The following is a 20,891-nucleotide window of genomic DNA, read 5'->3' as shown; positions in this document are numbered from 1 at the left end:
TCGCCCACCTCTGAACTCGTTATATATAACTGTTAATTACTCATTATATGTACCCGCTATTTACTCAAGTTTGTAACCAACATACTCATTATTACTTCTTATTTACTCACCATATGTTTACACCTGATTATACTGTATACGTTTATGCTTAATTTCAGGGTGGTCCGTTGATTGAGGGGGTAATATGTAAGAAGGACAGATAAATGTAAGAAGGACAGAAAAATGTAAGAAGGACAGGAAAAATGGATTGATAAGAAAAGTTGCAGAGTTTTTCTTTATGCGACTTAAAAGTCGCAGAGGGGGAAATATGTAAGCATATTTTAATTAAATATATTTGTGTATGCAGCAATGTAACAATATGATAATATTAATCAACATAATATTAATCTTAGTGAAATAATATAGAGGTTAAGTGAGAAAAGCAGACAGGTCGTAAAACATAGCAGTAAGGGAATGGTTAGAGTGACCCAGATAAGACAAGATAAGGTGCCAGGTGTTGGACTTGGCCTAATGAAGGATTGAAACAAGTGTTGGATACACGTATACATGTCTAAGTAAAAATATAGACAAATATCCAAAAGACACACAATCAGTTTTAGGAATACTGAGTTTAATAAAAGTAGACACAAAAATAAACAAGTATGTGCATCTACCTAATAAAGAGATGCTTATACATGGTCTGTCTCTTGAGAACTGTAGAATAAACCAGGAACAACCAACAGATAGAAAAAACAAGGGCAAAGAAGGGAGGATAGAAAAATCCTGGAACAACCAACAAAAACCCAAGGACAGAAGAAATAATCAGGTGACAGACACCAGATAAGCACCAGGCACTAGAAACCAGATAAAAAGAGGGGCTAACGAGGTATACGGGAAACTATGTAATAAACTATACACTGAAACTAAACTTGAAAGAATCAGGGGAATCTCCCTGCGAGACAGTATGTGTGTGTGTGTGTGTGTGTGTGTGTGTGTGTGTGTGTGTGTGTGTGTGTGTGTGTGTGTGTGTGTGTGTGTGAAGATGGCCATGTGGGCAGACTGGACGGGCAGATAAGAAATAGAAAAAATTAGAGACACAGAGCTAGTCTTGTGAATAAAATATTTTAATAAGAGTAGACAAAGAATAAAAAGGCATATCTACATGGTAATAATATAAAATACAAAGTGTAAAAGCCCAACGTAAAATACAAAACATAAGGGGCCAGGGTAAAAGCATCAACAGAAATAAAATTCCTCAGAATGAACACGATCTGAACTGCTCTGGCTGTCCGAATCATCCAAAGGGATGAAGTCATCAATGGAGAAGTCGCAGTTGGCTATAAAATAGAATAAAATGTATAAAAACATTGAATGGGGTAAAATAAGGCAAATAAGTAAAATAGTGTAAAGGAGATGCTTACCCATGGCTGGTCTCTTGAAAAATGAAGAACATACAAAAGAAAAACAAGGAAAAAGCCTTGAAAACAAGCGGCACCCCTATATTTTTATAAAAAAAGATATGAAAAGTGTAAAGATAATAGAAAATAATTATTAAAGAAGATGTATTATAATGGAGAGAAGTTGTAAGAGTCAGATAAGCGCAGGAAGAAGTCAAATAACGAGGTGTAAATATAAAGGGAAAGAGTTATGAGCATGGAGAGGAGTCAGATAGCGAGGTGTATGACATAATGGTACAAGATAAGAGAAATGTAATTTTAATGAAAAAATTAATTGATAAAAACTGAATTATAATGGATTACAATTTTGCTGTGGTCAAACGAGGTGAAGGTACAGGGGAGGAGACTGGAGATCCCCCCTCTCAGAAACTGTATAAAAGGAGCGTGATTTTGACTGTGAATTCAGTCTGGACTTGGCACTGCTTTGGTTCTGATTCAAGGCATGGCTAGGCTGGCTCATCTGGGTTCTTATTGCTGCAATAAAAGCCTGACTTACTTCATCCAGCTCTGCGTGGCGTAATCTTCTTTAATTCTTTTTTAATTCTCTTTGTTAATGACTTGTTAACTGATTGATATTTTAAATTAACAGCAACATCAACAGGTGGAAGAATTTTCTCCCACAATACATACACCAAGTTTGGGTTAAGACTTGCTGATACGGTGGCCAATCCCCACCCAAGGAAATGACATCATTACTCAATACATAAAAAACACATTTTAAAAAACAATTTCTCATAAAAAATGGTGAATTGAGACCTTGTTGTTTATTTATTTTTACAGCCAACTTAAAATGTTTATAACAATATTTGTTCTTTTTTCTTTGATCACAAGTAAATATCAGATCACTACAATGAAAGCATAAAAAACAGTAGAAAACAAAATACTAAAATATTGTTTTTGTTTTTTAAATATTGATTACAGAAGCTGTTCTGGAAGTGACACTGGAGCAAAATGATCTCTCCATAACAAAACAGAAGGGTAAAACTGCGAACATCATCTGCAAAGTTACCAAATTATCGAGAGATTATGTCCACTGGTACCATAAGAAAGACGGTGAAGAAGTTCTCAAATGGATCCTTAATGTCAAAAAAGACAACCAACCTGTTCCTGATAATAACTATCCTGGAGCAGAACAGTTTATAGTGAGGATACAAAGTGATAATTACGATCTGAAGATACAATAGCCTGAGGAAAGTCACTCAGGGGTTTATTACTGCGCCAGCTGGGAGTACAGCAGTGACACACAGTGACAGCAAATGTTCAAAGTGTACAGAAACCCCGATGATACACAAAGGGCAGCTTGGGGGTGCTGTGGGTTTGAACCTGGGACTTTCTAGTCAGTACACCATCACCTTAACCACTGAGCTTACCCTGTCCCAAGTTTAGCAGTGTTTATTCTAAACCTGATAAATCTCTATAATCACTAAATGTGTATATATGTTAAGTCTGGGTCAAATTCGCTTCGTTTCCCCTTTTCCTAGAACTGGTACAAACAATATTCTTATAATTACATGTCATACATTATTTTTGTTATTATTATTATTATTATTATTATTATTTTAGTAATAGTAGTAGTATGGTATTTCTCAGTAACAAGAAAACAACAAATACACCAAATCTGGATGAATGTTTGTTGACGAGGTTAACAATCCCCACCCCAGGAAATGACATCAATACTTAAAAAAAGAAAAAGACTCATATGATAAACTAGCATTAATGCAATAACAGGTGCAATAAAGAGTACTGGACTTAGAGAAAACTATTTTACATGAAAAATAGTTTTATTTTATTTTGAAAGAGAACCTTTTTCCGTCCAAATTAACATGTTTGTAATCATATGTGCTGTTCTGTTCTCTCTGGCCATGGGTAAGTATAAGATCACTGCAATAAAACTATAAGCAAAAAAAAAAAAAATGGAAAAAGAAAAGAAAATCGCATTTTTTTTATTACAGAACCAGTTCTGGGACAGACACTGGAGCAAAAAGATTTCTCCATGACCAAAGACGAGGGCAAAAGTGTGTATATCAGCTGCGAGGTGACCGGGTTGTCATCTAGCAATTACGTCCACTGGTACCAAAGGAAAGAAGGAGAAGCTCTCGCAAGGATCCTGTATGTCAAAAGTGGAAGCCTGGAACCTGTTCATGATGCTAACTTCCATGAAGCACAGGAATTTGGTGTGAGGACACAGTCTAATAATTATGACCTAAAAATAGTAAAACTGAAGAAAAAGCACTCTGCAGTTTATTACTGTGCCAGCTGGAGAGGCTCCCACAATGACAGAAAATATTCACAGTGTGTGCAAAAACCCCAATGTTATACAAGCACAACAGGAAATGATATTTACAAGAATTATATACTGTAAATTGTGAAAAGGTGAATATATAAATTTCAAACTCTGTAGATTAAAATTACCATATCCGACAGTCTACAAAGTCAGTGTATGGATAACTCTGTTCTGTTTGTTATTCAAACAATGATGATTCCTCAACATTTTATTTCTTTCTAAAATAAAAGACAAGATATATAAAGTGCACAATAATACAATTTCTACTTTCTCATCGTTATTTTTTAACAAAAACCACATATTCGGGGGGTTCGTATCAAAGCTTAAAAGAAAGTGTCTATTTTTGTTCCTTTTATATTCTCTTCTTTTTTATTTAAAACTTATACATGTTATAAAATATAGCATACAAATGAAATAAAAACTTAGTAGCCTGGGTCTTGTTTCAACATAGTAAACTGTAACGTTGCGGGTATTGCGACAGGCAAACCCACGGATAACTACTCCACGGGTTTCCAGTCAGGCAGGCCCGCGGTCACCCTCACGTGCAGTTTCTAGGCAACGCTGCCATGATGGCAATCAGGGGGATGCATGACACCTGAATGCATGTCTATATAGGCCCCCAACTTAAAGCATTTGGCGCGCGGACATTTAGGAAGCACCAGGGTGTGGAGCGTTGCTTCGGTATAGGAAAAGAGAAAAGAAAACTGAGAAAGTTAAAAGAAAAAAAAAAATTTAAAGGAGGAAAGAACTAAAAAAGTAAAAAAAAAAAAAAAAACTAAAAAGAGAAAAGAAAACAGATAAGAAAAAGAAAACTGAAAAGGAAAAACAATCCTTCTTATTGACCTTCATTGAACTGAAGGTCAATAAGAAGAATTAACCTTGTCTGGAGGGGACAGAACACTTAGTTATATATTTTATGTTTGCTCTTTCTCCCATTAGAAGTTTTGTGTCTAATTAATAATCCCACGTTATCTCAGAACGGGAAAAGCCTACGGTAAGTGTGCACAATCACTCCCATAGCTCATACACACAACCTTCCCTCCAAAGCCCAGCATCAGGGCAATGTAAAAAGAAAAAAAGGAAAGTCGGGGACGCTTGCATAACGCGCTATCCCACAACATCATAACAGTAAACCCATTTTTTAAATTAAATAATTAGGAAATCCCTTTATATAACAAAGAAAATACTTAAACTTACTGTATATTTATGTTAATATTTATAATTAACGCTTGTTAATGCTGCCTGCCAAGGTCAACAATCTCCACCCCAGGAAATGACATCATTGCTGAACCCACAGAAACCTTTATTAAATCATCTAATCAACATGTTTATAGTCATATATGCTTCTCTCTTCTCTTTGGTCACAGGTAAGTATACCATGGTACAGCAATAAAAAGGGGGTAATCCATAGAATCTACAGTATGTTTTATAGATTCATGTTTGTTACAGAAACTGTCCTAGGAGTGACTCTGGCGCAACAACATCTCTCTGTGACAAAAGAGGAGGGCAAAAGTGTGTACATCACATGCAAAGTGACCGAATTAACCAGAGAATATGTGCACTGGTACCAAAAGAAGGACGTAGAAGCTCTTAAAAGGATCCTGTATGTCAAAAAAGTAGCCCAGCTGTTCACGATACCCATCCTGAAGCAAATACATTTGAAGTGAGTATACAGTCTGATTATTATAATCTAAAGATAACAAAACTGAGTAGAAACCACTTAGCAGTTTATTACTGCGCCAGCTAGGATTATGACAACCACAGTAAATATTAACAGCATGTACAAAAACCCTTATGGCATATAAACAAAACATTAAATGATTTTTCACAGTCATCATTACTGTAAGTGTAAAAATGTTAAAATCACTGGTGGTGCCATAGATATTCTTTTGCTGGTGCTGTGGGGTTGCTTGGCTTTTAAGGTGCTTTAAAATGTAGTAATGAAACCAAGCCTATCCTACAGAAATGTTTACAGGGACTTATTGGAATTAAAAACTAAATTACTTGGTTTAATTAAATTACAGTGAAATAGTTATTTAAAGTTTCATAATAATGCTACAGCGCTCTGGCTAACAGGATGATAAAGTAAGGTCAAAAGTTCAATGCATGCTGTACCAGTTAATTAAAACAGATTACTGTGTTGGCCTAATATGTTCAAGCAAAAAATGATCAGTTTGCTTTATCAATCCATTTAACAATTTTTTTACATTTTTAAATTATAGCATTCTCACATTAAAAATAAAACATCAAAATAAATCACAGAAATTTCTTAGAGGTGCTAGTGGCTACTATGGCTATTCTAAGGGTAGCAACAGTAGGTAAAAAGATTTTGTGTGTCTACAGCAAACCCTGAGGGAAAAAATACCTCCACACACGCGAAGTGCGCATGGGCCTTGCCACTTTGCGAGTTTTAAGTTCAGTTTTGGTGAGTGGTGGAGAATAAACAGTTAAAAAAGGATTTTGTTTGCTCACGTTTTTATTGTTTTTATATATTACAAAGTGTTTAAGCGAACCTGGCATGAATGCTCGGTCACATTAACAAGAGTGTGGTACCGTTAATTGTAAGATGGCGGGCAAGTTGTTCGTGACGTAGAACGTGGGCGGGCAAGTTGTTCATGACAAAGAATGTGGGCGGGCACGTTGTTCGCGACATAGAACATGGTCGGACATTATGCAAATATGTTATGGAGTGACGTGGATCCGTAACAGAATAAAAATAAATTTGCTAACGACTCGTTTAGGCGAATGTGAGCCGATTCTTTTTTTAATAGACAAAAACTCCAAATATCTTGCACTGTCAGTGTCACAGATAGTGCAGATAGTTTATGTTCACATACAGCTACATGACACTGCATGAAAGAAAATATTTGAAAAAGCATAATAGGACCTCTTTAAGGAACATAAGGAACCAACTACACCAAGTCTGAGTTAGAACTCCAGGAAATTATGTAATTACTTTATTTTTAAAAAGGCTTATGTTCTATAATGCAAAACTGGTGCAATATAGTAGAGTATGTGCAATAAAGAACTGAGAGCATACTTCATAATAACCAAACTACCATGTTAGCTATTCTACAGAAGGCAATATTTTTTATAGTAAATATCCACAGTGTGTACAGTAATCATGACGCTGCACGACCTCTAGAGGAATTAGAAGATTCTTAATTCAAACACTGATGCATTATATCCCATTTCTATGTATTGAAGGGTGTTTGCTTATACAGTAGATGTTTATGAGGACCACAAAACTGTTTTTAGGCCTTGAGTAATAAAAATTTTAATTTTTTTCTTTTGTTGAGTATAAGTAAATCTACTTTACTGTAAATGAAAAAAAATAAAATGACATAAGAATAAAACATTTTACAAATTCCCTAAACCAAAACTAATGATAGTTTTAACAAATAACAACTTGTATTGCTACTTTAATTGAGAAACATAAAATGCCAGAATTGCAACTGTACACATTATGACTTTGAACAGAATCTGTTTTGGGACTGGACCAAAAAGTTAAGATCTCCATAACAAAAGAAGAGGGCAAACTGTACATATCAGCTGCAAAGTGACTGGATTGTCTAGTGGCAATTATGTTCAATTATGTTACCAAAAGAAAGATGGTGAAGCTCTCACAAGCATCATGTATATCATGCAAAATGGTGCAGCTGTTCTTGATAATACCAATATTGACTTTGAAGTAAGGGAACAGTCTGATAATTATGAGCTTAAGATAGCAAAACACCAGCAAAGTCACTCAGGGGTTTATTACTGTGCCAGTTGGGAGTCAAGTTACCACAGTTACAGTAAATATTTACAGTATGCACAAAAGCCCACAAAATGGGACAGAGAAACACGCATTTATTCAAACACTAATAGCTCTCTACCAAACATTTATAAAAGAGTCAAAAATGTTTCTAGAACTATTACAAACAGGGTGTCTTGTAATAAATTGTCTTGCTTTTTGCATACTTACACATACACTAAGTTTAGGGCAACTCTGGCTGACTTGGTGGCCAATCCCCACCCTAGGAAATGACATCATTACTTAATGCATAAAAACGCATGTCCTAAATTTCACAGAAAAATGTGGAGAACATAAAGCTTATGTTTGTCCTTCCTTTTTTCTTTTTTTGACAACCAACTCAAACTCATGTTTATAACCACATTTGTTATCTTGTCTTTGGTAACAGTTAAATATCAGATCATTGCAATAAAATCATAAAAAAAGAGAACAAGTAGAAAACTACATTTAAAACATTTACGCCATATGACAAATCTCCATATCCAAAGTGACTTACATTTTAGCTCATCAAACATTTGAACAGTTGAGGTTTAACGGTCTGCTTTAAGGGTTCAACAGCGGCAGCTTGGTGGTGCTGGGGTTTTACCCTGCGACTTTCCAATCAGTACACCAGCACCTTAACCAATGAGCTTAACCTGTCCCGAGGCTAGCAGTATTTCTACGGTTACCAAACTTGTACTATATATAAAATTTTAAAAAGTCATGTCAAATCCTATTCATTTCCTCTTATTCCTAGATATAGTATAAATGAGTTGTCTTATAATATTACACCAAATCTGGGTTAATGTTTGCTGACAAGGGGTACAATCCCCACCCCAGGAAATGACATCAATACTTTAAAAAAAGGAAAGACTCATATGCTAAGATAGCATTAATGCAATAACAGGTGCAATAAAGAGTGCTGGACTGAGAAAAAACTTTATTTCACTTAATATGTTTATAACAATATATGCTGTTCTCTTCTCTCTGGCTATGGGTAAGTATAAGATCACTGCAATAAAACTATAAGAACAGAAAAACAGATATGGAAAACAAAAAAGATAAAGAAAAAAAAACATAATCCCAGAAAATTTTCACCCAATTTCGTTTCATTACAGAATCAGTTCTGGGACAGACACTGAAGCAAAAAGATTTCTCCATGACCAAAGACGAGGACAAAAGTGTGTATATCAGCTGCGAGGTGACCGGATTGTCTTCTAGCAATTATGTCCACTGGTACCAAAAGAAAGAAGGAGAAGCTCTCGCAAGGATCCTGTATGTCAAAAGTGGAAGCCTGGAACCTGTTCATGATGCTAACTTTCATGAAGCACAGGAATTTGGTGTGAGGACACAGTCTAATAATTATGACCTGAAAATAGCAAACCTGAAGAAAAAGCACTCTGCAGTTTATTACTGTGCCAGCTGGGGAGGCTCCCACAATGATAGCAAATATTCACAGTGTGTGCAAAAACCCCAATGTTATACAAGCACATTCAAACACTTTAGAAGTCTTAAATATACATTTACTCAAACAGTAATGACATGAGTAAACTTTTTTTTTTCATTTAATATTTAGGAAATCCCTTTGTATAAAAAATAAAAGGTGAGTTTTAGACATGCAGTGTTTAGGGTAACAAACAGTCCTCAGAATTTAAGTTGATGCAAGATTTCTGGGGGTCAGTCATACTAGTGCAGACCGACAACAGGGGAATCCATCAAATCAATTTTTTACAGATTCATGTTTGTTACAGGGCAAAAGTGTGTACATCACTTGCAAAAAGACCGGATTGTCTAGTGGCAATTATGTCCACTGGTACCAAAAGAAAGATGGAGACGCTCTTAAAAGGATCCTGTATGTCAAAGAAAGCCCAGCTGTTCACGATACCCATCCTGAAGCAAATACATTTGACGTGAGGATATAGTCTGATAATTATGATCTAAAGATAACAAAACTGAGTAAAAAACACTCAGCAGTTTATTACTGCGCCAGCTGGGATGATGATGACCACAGTGACAGTAAATATTAACAGCATGTACAAAAACCCTGATGGTACTGTATATAACCAAAACAGGAAATGATTTTCACAGGCAACATTATTAAGTGTAAGAATGTCAAAATCAGTGGTGGCGCTACAGATATTCTTTTGCTGGTGCTGTGCTTGAAAAAATTATTGTATGTTGTGGTACCAATGCTAGATGTAGAATAGGATTTAACAGTTGTGTCAATTAAAACATTTCATATTTAGTGTATGCACACATGCTTTATATATTTTGAAAAATGATTTTCTAATCCATTGTTGCAATCTTAGGAATTTCCCTGCTTTACTATGGTGTAGTGAATAGAGTTCTTGCCTTACAGCTCCAAGGTGCCTGGATCAATCTTGCAATTTGGATGATTCTTTATATGAAGTTTGACTGGTGTTCCATAAATGTTTCTGAACTCTCGCAGTATTCCCTGGATACAGTGTGACTCCAACCACAATACAGCTGTACAGCAACACACCTGACAAACATACATACTTGCACACAGTCACTCACACAGTGCCCTTTTCAGAAATTACAGTGCCTTGTGTCCTCTAGAATAAACTCCAGGTTTCTCGTGACTCTGTACAGTATAAGGGGTGTAGAGAATGAGCGTGTAAGAGTGAATAGAGCCTGAACATCTTTATATTTGTCTGGTTAATTATTTATAAGTTCATTTACTATATACTGATTCTCTACAAAATGTTTATTTTTCTTATTTGTACAATTTGAAACATATAACGAAGGAGTAAAAAAAAAAGAATTTACTTGTGCAAGTAAATAAATAGTATGAATAGTAAGTTCATTTTAAAGTAGCAAACAGGGTACATCTTTAGGAATAAACAGTTATCCAAATCTGGTGTAATGTTGGCTGCCAAGGTGGCTAGTTCCCGCCCTTAGGAAATTACATCAAAAAACATTACTTTTTTGAAGAAAAAAAAAAAGTTCCATACCAGTATACATGCCAAAACAGGTTCAATAAATAGTCCTGTAATACTTAATTTATAAATCTAATAAAATGTTTATTGCCATATATTCTGTTCTGTTCTCTTTGGCTGCAGGTAAGTATTATAGCAAAATGATAAATGTAATTTATGAGAGACATGTGCGAATATTCTCGTGGTGTAAGGGAAAATTAAAAATAAATGTTTTTGCTGTTTTTAAGTTTTTTTTCTTCTTTTTATTATTTTAATTATTATTAATAACTACTGTATTATTATTATTATTAATAATAATTACAACAACAACAACAATAATAATAATAATAATAATAATAATAATAATAATAATAATTAATTTGTTTTTAATACAGTGGTGTGAACTACTGTAAACTATTTGCCCCCTTCCTGATTTCTTATTCTTTTGCATGTTTGTCACACATAAATGTTTCTGCTCATCAAAAACCATTAACTATTAGTCAAAGATAACATAATTGAACACAAAATGCAGTTTTTAAATGAAGGTTTACGTTATTAAGGGGAAAAAAACTCCAAATCTACATGGCCCTGTGTGAAAAAGTCATTGCCCCCCTTGTTAAAAAATAACTTAACTGTGGTTTATCACACCTGAGTTCAATTTCTGTAGTCACCCCCAGGCCTGATTACTGCCACACCTGTTTCAATCAAGAAATCACTTAAATAGGAGCTACCTGACACAGAGAAGTAGACCAAAAGAACCTCAAAAGCTAGACATCATGCCAAGATCCAAAGAAATTCAGGAACAAATGAGAACAAAAGTAATTGAGATCTATCAGTCTGGTAAAGGTTATAAAGCCATTTCTAAAGCTTTGGGACTCCAGCGAACCACAGTGAAAGCCATTATCCACAAATGGCAAAAACATGGAACAGTGGTTAACCTTCTCAGGAGTGGCCGCCCGACCAAAATTACCCCAAGAGCACAGAGACAACTCATCCGAGAGGCCACAAAAGACCCCAGGACAACATCTAAAGAACTGCAGGCCTATCTTGCCTCAATTAGGGTCAGTGTTCACGACTCCACCATAAGAAAGAGACTGGGCAAAAACGGTCTGCATGGCAGATTTCCAAGGCGCAAACCACTTTTAAGCAAAAAGAACATTAAGGCTCGTCTCAATTTTGCTAAAAAAACATCTCAATGATTGCCGAGACTTTTGGGAAAATACATTGTGGACCGACGAGACTTTTTGGAAGGTGCGTGTCCCGTTACATCTGGCGTAAAAGTAACACAGCATTTCAGAAAAAGAACATCATACCAACAGTTAAATATGGTGGTGATAGTGTGATGGGGTTGTTTTGCTGCTTCAGGACCTGGAAGGCTTGCTGTGATAGATGGAACCATGAATTCTACTGTCTACCAAAAAATCCTGAAGGAGAATATCCGGCCATCTGTTCGTCAACTCAAGCTGAAGCGATCTTGGGTGCTGCAGCAGGACAATGACCCAAAACACACCAGCAAATCCCCCTGTAAATGGCTGAAGAAAAACAAAATGACTTTGGAGTGGCCTAGTCAAAGTCCTGACCTGAATCCTATTAAGATGTTGTGGCATGACCTTAAAAAGGCGGTTCATGCTAGAAAACCCTCAAATAAAGCTGAATTACAACAATTCTGCAAAGATGAGTGGGCCAAAATTCCTCCAGAGCGCTGTAAAAGACTCGTTGCAAGTTATCGCAAACGCTTGATTGCAGTTATTGCTGCTAAGGGTGGCCCAACCAGTTATTAGGTTCAGGGGGCAATTACTAGGGCCATGTAGGTTTGGATTTTTTTTCTCCCTAAATAATAAAAACCATCATTTAAAAACTGCATTTTGTGTTTACTTGTGTTATCTTTGACTAATAGTTAAATGTGTTTGATGATCAGAAACATTTTGTGTGACAAACATGCAAAAGAATAAGAAATCAGGAAGGGGGCAAGTAGTTTTTCACACCACTGTAGAAGCTGTTCTGGGACTGACACTTGAGCAAAAAGATATCTCCCTGACAAAAAAAGTTGGCTGGCTGTAAAGTGTCCACCACTTATGTCCATTGGTACCAAAGGAAAGATGGTAAAAGTCTTAAAAGGATCCTATATGTGTCACACGCCAGCCAGACCAAACCAGCACCTCCAGACCCTAAACTGCGGGTTTCCGGGTTTGTGAAGATTCCCTTGCGTCACAGCCCCGCCTCCTTGATGGGACGCTCCGCCTCCTCGATGGGAGCTCCGCCTCCTCGATGGGACGCTCCTCCCCCCAATTACCTGGAGAACCGCTCAAGTCACCCTAAGGACATCTGAGAACCATTCGGAGGAAATACAGTATCATCTTTAGCCATGCCAAAGGCTCAAGCCCACCTGGTCCTTGGACGCCCCTGGCTAATCCGCCATAACCCGCAAATAGACTGGCAGAACAACGCCATCCTGGGATGGAGCCCTCTTTGTCTAGCCTCATGCCTCAAGTCTGTGCTCAGTCCCGCTTCAGTAACAATCTCCTCTGAGGAGTTCCCCGACATCATCTCGGTCCCAAATGACTACTCAGATCTCAGAATGGTCTTCAGCAAGTCCCAGACGAATTCTCTTATTCGTCCGCCCCGGGGACATCTCTACTCACTCTCACAACACGAAAGGGAGGCCATGGACAAGTACATCTCCGAATCATTAGCCGCCGGCATCGTCTGACCTTCATCATCTCCTGCCGGGGCTGGCTTCTTCTTTGTGGCCAAAAAAAGACGGGTCCCTGTGTCCCTGTATTGATTATCCCCTACCCCTGATGTCTACCGCCTTTGACCTCCTGCAGGGGGCCCAAATCTTTACCAAGCTGGACCTTCGCAGTGCCTATCACTTGGTCAGAATCAGGGAGGGAGACGATCTTCAACACCATGTCCGGTCATCATGAACATCTCATGATGCCGTTTGGATTAGGCAATGCCCCGGCGGTCTACCTTGGTCAACGACGTCCTTAGGGACTTCATTAACGTATTTTTCTTCGTTTACCTGGATGACATCTTAATCTTCTCCCGCTCCTTAGAGGAACATTCCAGACATGTTGGCCAGGTGCTTCAGAGGCTTCTAGAGAACCAGCTCTTCGTCAAGGCTGAGAAGTGCGAATTTCATCGCAACACGGTTTCTTTTCTGGGTTTCATAATTGCCCCTTTAAAGATCCAGATGGAATATGCCAAGCTGCAAGCTTTTACTGACTGGCCCCTCCCAACCACCCGTAAAGACGTCCAGCACTTCTTGGGTTTCGCCAATTTTTACAGGCGATTTATCCGCGACTATAGCTCGGTAGCCATGCCACTCACCTCCATGACCTCAGTAAAAAGTCCTTTTGTCTGGACAGAACAAGCAGCTGAAACATTTTAGGAACTCAAGAGGCGCTTTACCTCAGCACCCATTCTCCAACAGCCTGATTCTTCCCTTCAGTTCATTGTCGAGGTGGACGCCTCAGATTCTGGAGTAGGGGCAGTACTATCACAACGATCACCCAAGGACAACTACAAGCTACACCCCTGCTGTTTTTTCTCTCGCTGACTTTCGCCCACCGAAAGAAACTACGACATTGGTGATCGAGAACTACTGGCGGTGAAACTGCCGTTAGAGGAATGGAGGCACTGGCTAGAGGGGACTGAGACCCCATTTCTGGTCTGGACAGACCACAAAAACCTGGAGTATCTCAGAACAGCCAAACGCCTCAATTCCCGACAGACGAAGTGGTCCCTATTCTTTTCTCGTTTTAATTTTTCCCTGTCCTACCGCCCGGGCTCAATGAACACCAAACCAGATGCACTCTCTCATCAGTTCTCACCAGTCCAGAATCAAGAATCTGAAGCCAGCATTTTGCCCCCTCAATGCCTGGTAGGAATAATAATAAGAATAATACCAGCAATAAGCCACCCGCTGGCCATCTCAGACCTCTTCCAATCCCGCACAGACCCTGGTCCCACATAGCTCTTGATTTTGTCACCGGACTCCCCAAGTCCGAAGGTCACGCCTGCGCTCTCACGGTAGTGGACCGTTTCTCTAAGGCAGCTCACTTTGTTTCCCTGTCTAGTCTTCCCACCGCCAAGGAGACGGTGGAACTACTAGTCACTCATGTTTTCCGGCTTCATGGACTCTCGACGGACATTGTATCGGACTGTGGACCCCAGTTTGCAGCATAATTCTGGGCTGCCTTCTGTAAACATATCGGTGCCACACCCAGTTTATCTTCGGGGTATCATGCACAGATTAATGGCCAGATGGAGCGGGCCAACCAGGACCTGGAGACAGCCCTCCGTTGGATGACTACAGGGGAGCCGAATGCTCCCGTGGATCGAATACGCCCACAACTCCTTACCCACATCGGCTACCGGCCTCTCGCCTTTTCAGTGCTGTATCGGGTACCAGCCTCCCCTGTTCCCCTCTCAGGAGGAGGAGGTTTCGGTCCCTTCTGCTCAAGTCTTCAATCATAGATGCTGGATGGCAAAAGTAACTGGACTAACCACCACTTATGTCCATTGGTAGCTAAAGAAAGATGGTGAAGGTCTTAAAAGGATCCTATATGTCAACAGTGGAAGCAAACCTATAGCTGACAATAGCCATCCTGAAGCAAAGGCGTTTGATGTAAAGATACAGGGTGAAAATCATGATCTGAAGATAGCAACCCTAAAAAATAGTTACTTGGCTAAACGCAAAGTCAAAGATACGTCAGGCCGTCTCAGCCTTCAAACAACAAGCCGACCCTATCAAGTGTGTCAAAGGGTCATGTTGTCCGCTTGTAATATCCCCCTCAAGACCATCTCTCGGAAACTGACCCCCAGGTTTCTTGGCCCATTTACAATCATTAAAGTCATCAACCCTTGCACTGTCAGACTCTTCCCTCCACTACAGTATGCGTCGGACAAACCCCTCATTTCACGTCTCCCAGATCAAACCTCTGGTCTCTCTGAAAAATAGTTACTCTGCAGTTTATTACTGTGCCCCCTGGGAGTCAGCCACCCACAGTGACAATAAATACTCACAGTGTGTACAAAAAACATGATGGTATTCAACCACAACAGGAAATAATTTTTCACAAGCAGTGGTATGAACAAAAAAAACAATTTTGTTAAAAAAACTGACAACTTTTCAGTTGACACTCAGAGTGTACCCTGCTTTGTGCTGCAAATTAAATGGGGTATGCCTCAGGCCATTTAAGGCCATACATAGAATAAACAGTGTAGACAGTGGATGGTGCAATGGTTACTTTTATTTTTATCTTTATTTCTGTCCTACTTTGTTTTTGTCTCTAAAACTAAACAGATTTTGATTATTCATCTTCTCTACAGCTTATCCTGTGTATAGGGCCACAGTGGGCCTGGAGCCTATCCCAGGAGACCAGGGCACAAGGCTGGGTACATCTTGGACTGGGTGGCAATCCATCGCAGGGCACACACACACATATGCACACTACAGACAATTGACAGGTCCCTATCAACTAAATCTGAATGTCTTTGGACTGTGGGAAAGAACATGCAATCTCCATGCACAAGGACCCGAGGCGAGAATCGAACCCTTGACCCTGGAGGTGCAAGGTGATAGTGCCAGATTTTAGTTAATAATAAAGAAATAACAACGACACCACGTCTGAATTATAACTCCAGGAAATATATTGTAGCGTTTTTACGCAGGGAAGAATGCTAGAGAGACGAGTGAGCTTATTTGCTGCCCAATGCAATGGCTAGGAGTACTTTATTGAGCACACAGCAGGTAAGGCATGAGCAGCACCTTCACTCAGGAGCCTACATCTAATTCAGCGTCAGCCTGAACTAGAGCACATTTCACACGTCACACACCCCCTCACACACAACAGGGCCGAAGCCACTGACCAAAACACCTTTCCCCAACATGGTGAACACACACCGACATCCCCGCAAGGCATGCTGGTCGTCAGCCGCCGCCCCGCCCACGCCACACTGCCCCCACCCGAGCTGTGACCGTCCCTGGTCACCATGACGAACTTTGTATTGGCGGCGTGGAGGCGGTCGGCGCTGGCGGTGGGAACGCCGGCGTCCTTTGGCAGGCGAGGGGTGAACGCGAATGTAGTCCTGAGGCGGTCCGGCCTCCAGAGTTCGATGGTTCCCCGGCGTGCGGCTGGTGAGGCGCAAGACGGTCCCGGTGGGGCAAAACTCGTGCCCGCCCTGCCAACCGCACCCGGTAGATGACATCAGAGAGCCAAGCTGGCTGTGAGTGGCCACGCCCATTCGCCCCATAGGTGCCCCCACCCAAAAGTCTTGCATCGGTGCCCGCGAGCGCTGGGTGGGGCCCTTCTGCCTGGCGATGAGCGGTTCACAGTTCCACAACCCGTGGGAAACAGTGGAGCCGGTGTCCACGAACGCCCGCAGTAAGACGCCGTCCGGCACACAGTCGATGTAAAGCCCCGCGGGGCTCCCCAACCGTCCACCCGGCGCTAGGTTAGCGGCTGCTGGTGTACGCTGTTCCTCAGGCCTGAGAACGTTGAAGCGGTAGTCCGGCTGTCCCTCAGGCCTGAGAACGTTGCAGTGGTAGTCCGGCGGTCCCTGTCCCCGGCTAGGTTCACGAACCGAGCGCCACTGAGCTGCGGGCGGTCGCTCGGCTCTTCCGCCGCGATGTGCCGCCGATATGGGCTCAGCGCGCTCGGCCTCGCGCAACGGCAGGTCGCTTTGCCGGCTAACAGCGCACGGAGCTGTATCTTGCTCCGGTTGCGCAGCGCCAGCCTCCGCTTCCGAGATCCCACTTCTGACACCAATGTAGCGTTTTTACGCAAGGAAGAATGCTAGAGAGACGAGTGAGCTTATTTGCTGCCCAATGCAATGGCTAGGAGTACTTTATTGAGCACACAGCAGGTAAGGCATGAGCAGCACCTTCACTCAGGAGCCTACATCTAATTCAGCGTCAGCCTGAACTAGAGCACATTTCACACGTCACACACCCCCTCACACACAACAGGGCCGAAGCCACTGACCAAAACACCTTTCCCCAACATGGTGAACACACACCGACATCCCCGCAAGGCATGCTGGCCGTCTGCCGCCGCCCCGCCCACGCCACAATATGATTATTTTTAAAAAGGCTCATGTTATATACTAGCATTAATGAAAAAACTGGTGCAATATAGTAAAGAGTATATGCAATAAAGGAGAAAACAAAAGGAGAAAACAAAATAATTAAATTCAATTCAATTCAATTTTATTTATATAGCGCTTTTAACAATGGTCATTGTCTCAAAGCAGCTTCACAAAAAAATAAAATAAAATAAAATAAAATAAAATAAACTTGGCAACATAAAAAACTCAAATCAAAATAAATAGGTGTGGCCTGTTAATCAGCTGGAGCTAGGGATTGGTTTTACTCTGCATCCTATCCTAATATAAGGACCCCAAACACTCAGCTAGAAGGTCTCATTTTGAACCTTGTGAAATCCTATCTGTCGTGTGCTAGTATTTTGAGATTCTGATTGACTGTTTTATGTTTCATCATTTATTTTTGAGTGTTGTACCAGAGAGAAAGAGATTTTTTGTGTTATAATCTTTGTTGTCTTTCTAAAACCCAATACGGACTGAACAAAAAGTTGCTTTAATTCCTACACGGTTTGGATTAAATACCCTTCAATTAAAAAGCCTAGTGGTCTGCATGTTCCCACCATGCGTGGTTGGTTTCCTCTGGTTGCTCTAGTTCCTCCCACAATCCTAAGACTTGTGGGTAAATAAGTGTGCTCGTGTGCCCTGTGTTGTATAAGCACCACATCCAGGGAGTAATTCTCCTTGTTCCCTGATTGAACTGGGATAGGCTCCATGCTTCCCATAACCCTGTAAAGAATAAGCAGTATAGAGAAGGAGTGAATGAAATTAAAACTGAATGTCTGGGTTTTAATGTCATATTAATTTTTACATTTTACTTTCTATATACTGTGGGAGACAGCTAAAATAAATAGAATTTTAAATACTAATTTACTGTATATACATATTTATACTATTCCTACAACAAATCCTTTCAGTCCTCCTGTACAGTATGTAGGAATTGTTTACATACAGTTAATTCCCTTTAATTTCCTGTTTACAGAACTACTACAAATAGGATGTTGAATAACAAATTGATTTGATTTTGCTTAGTATGTTTTTCAGCTACAGTATAAGAAAATAATACATACACCAAGTTTGGGTTAAGACTTGCTGACAATCCCCACCCAAGGAAATGACATCATTACTTAATACATAAAAAACACATTTCAAAAAACTATTTCCTACAAAAAAAGTGGTGAATTAAGACCTTGTTGTTTATTTATTTTTACAGCCAAACTAAAATGTTTATAACAATATTTGTTCTTTTTTTTTCTTTAATCACAGGTAAATATCAGATATACAATGAAAGCATAAAAAACAGTAAAAAACAAAATACTGGAAAATATTGTTTTTCATTTTTTAAATGTTGATTACAGAAGCTGTTCTGGAAGTGACACTGGAGCAAAATGATCTCTCCATAACAAAACAGAAGGGTAAAACTGTGAACATCATCTGCAAAGTTACCAAATTATCTAGAGATTATGTCCACTGGTACCATAAGAAAGACGGTGAAGAAGTTCTCAAACGGATCCTTAATGTCAAAAAAGGCAACCAACTTGTTCCTGATAATAACTATCCTGCAGCAGAACAGTTTATAGTGAGGATACAAAGTGATAATTATTATCTGAAGATACAACAGCTTGAGAAAAGTCATTCAGGGGTTTATTACTGCGCCAGCTGGGAGTACAGCAGTGACACACAGTGACAGCAAATGTTCAAAGTGTACAGAAACCCCGATGATACACAAAGGGCAGCTTGGTGGTGCTGTGGGTTTAAACCTGGGACTTTCTAGTCAGTACACCATCACCTTAACCACTGAGCTTACCCTGTCCCAAGTTTAGCAGTGTTTATTCTAAACCTGATAAATCTCTATAATCACTAAGCGTGTATATATGTTAAGTCTGGGTCAAATTCCCTTCGTTTCCCCTTTTCCTAGAACTGGCACAAACAATATCCTTATAATTACAGTACATGTCATACATTATTATTATTATTATTGTTATTATTATTTTAGTAATAGTAGTAGTATGGTATTTCTCAGTAACAAGAAAACAACAAATACACCAAATCTGGATTAATTTTTGTTGACGAGGTTAACAATCCCCACCCCAGGAAATGACATCAATACTTAAAAAAAGGAAAGACTCATATGATAAACTAGCATTAATGCAATAACAGGTGCAATAAAAAGTGCAGGACTGAAAGGAAACTATTTTACGTCCAAATTAACATGTTTGTAATCATATGTGCTGTTCTGATCTCTCTGGCCATGGGTAAGTATAAGATCACTGCAATAAAACTATAAGCAAAGGAAAAAAGATGGAAAAAGAAAAGAAAAGTTTTCCCACAATTTTTTTCATTACAGAACCAGTTCTGGGACAGACACTGGAGCAAAAAGATTTCTCCATGACCAAAGATGAGGGCAAAACTGTGTATATCAGCTGCAAGGTGACCGGATTGTCTTCTAGCAATTATGTCCACTGGTACCAAAAGAAAGAAGGAGAAGCTCTCACAAGGATCCTGTATGTCAAAAGTGGAAGCCTGGAACCGGTTCATGATGCTAACTTTCATGAAGCACGGGAATTTGGTGTGAGGACACAGTCTAATAATTATGACCTGAAAATAGACCTAAAGAAAAAGCACTCTGCAGTTTATTACTGCGCCAGCTGGGATAATGACGACCACAGTGACAGTAAATATTAACAGCATGTACAAAAACCCTGATGGTACTGTATATAACCAAAACAGGAAATGATTTTTACAGGCAACATTATTAAGTGTAAGAATGTCAAAATCAGTGGTGGCGCTAGAGATATTCTTTTGCTGGGGCTGCTTGGCTTTTCAGTAAAGGGGTTTAAAATATAGCGTTGTGAAAAAATTTTAAGCCTCTCCAACCGAAAAATTGTTTAGTAATTCAGTGGAATGAAAAAAAATTATTGGGTTAATTAAAGTACACTGAAAAAATTATTGTAATTTGTGGTACCGGTGCTAGATGTAGAATAGGATTTAAAAGTTGTGTCAATTAAAATATTTTATATTTAGTGTATGCACACATTGTTTTTATATTTCGGAAAATGATTTTCTAATCCAATGTTGCAATCTTAGGGATTTCCCTGCTTTACTATGGTGTAGTGAATAGAGTTCTTGCCTTACAGCTCCAAGGTCCCTGAAACAATCTTGCAATTTGGATGATTCTTTATATGAAGTTTGACTGGTGTTCCATAAATGTTTCTGACCTCTCGCAGTATTCCCTGGATACAGTGTGACTCCAACCACAATACAGCTGTACAGCAACACACCTGACAAACACACTTGCACACAGCCACCCACACAGTGCCCTTTTCAGAAATTACAGTGCCATTTTGTGA

General features: G+C 39.4%; 3 gene segments (V, D, J or C); all 3 read left to right on the top strand.

The window, feature by feature from the left end:
• The first annotated feature begins 3,208 nt into the window (after nucleotides 1-3,208).
• On the top strand, nucleotides 3,209-4,275 carry LOC128521179 (T cell receptor gamma variable 2-like). The segment is given in 3 exon segments: nucleotides 3,209-3,302; nucleotides 3,389-3,748; nucleotides 4,202-4,275. Coding segments are annotated over 3 exon segments (477 nt in total).
• Nucleotides 4,276-8,288: 4,013 nt separating this feature from the next.
• LOC128521163 (T cell receptor gamma variable 2-like) lies at nucleotides 8,289-12,763 on the top strand. The segment is given in 3 exon segments: nucleotides 8,289-8,492; nucleotides 8,614-8,973; nucleotides 12,498-12,763. Coding segments are annotated over 3 exon segments (669 nt in total).
• Nucleotides 12,764-19,706: 6,943 nt separating this feature from the next.
• On the top strand, nucleotides 19,707-20,226 carry LOC128530029 (probable non-functional T cell receptor gamma variable). The segment is given in 2 exon segments: nucleotides 19,707-19,796; nucleotides 19,889-20,226. Coding segments are annotated over 2 exon segments (381 nt in total).
• The last annotated feature ends 665 nt before the right edge of the window (nucleotides 20,227-20,891 follow it).

Source organism: Clarias gariepinus, chromosome 1 (genome assembly GCF_024256425.1).
Source record: "Clarias gariepinus isolate MV-2021 ecotype Netherlands chromosome 1, CGAR_prim_01v2, whole genome shotgun sequence".
NCBI lineage: Eukaryota > Metazoa > Chordata > Actinopteri > Siluriformes > Clariidae > Clarias > Clarias gariepinus.
The sequence above is the reverse complement of the archived record's forward strand: the minus strand, read 5'-3'. Positions and strand labels throughout refer to the sequence as shown.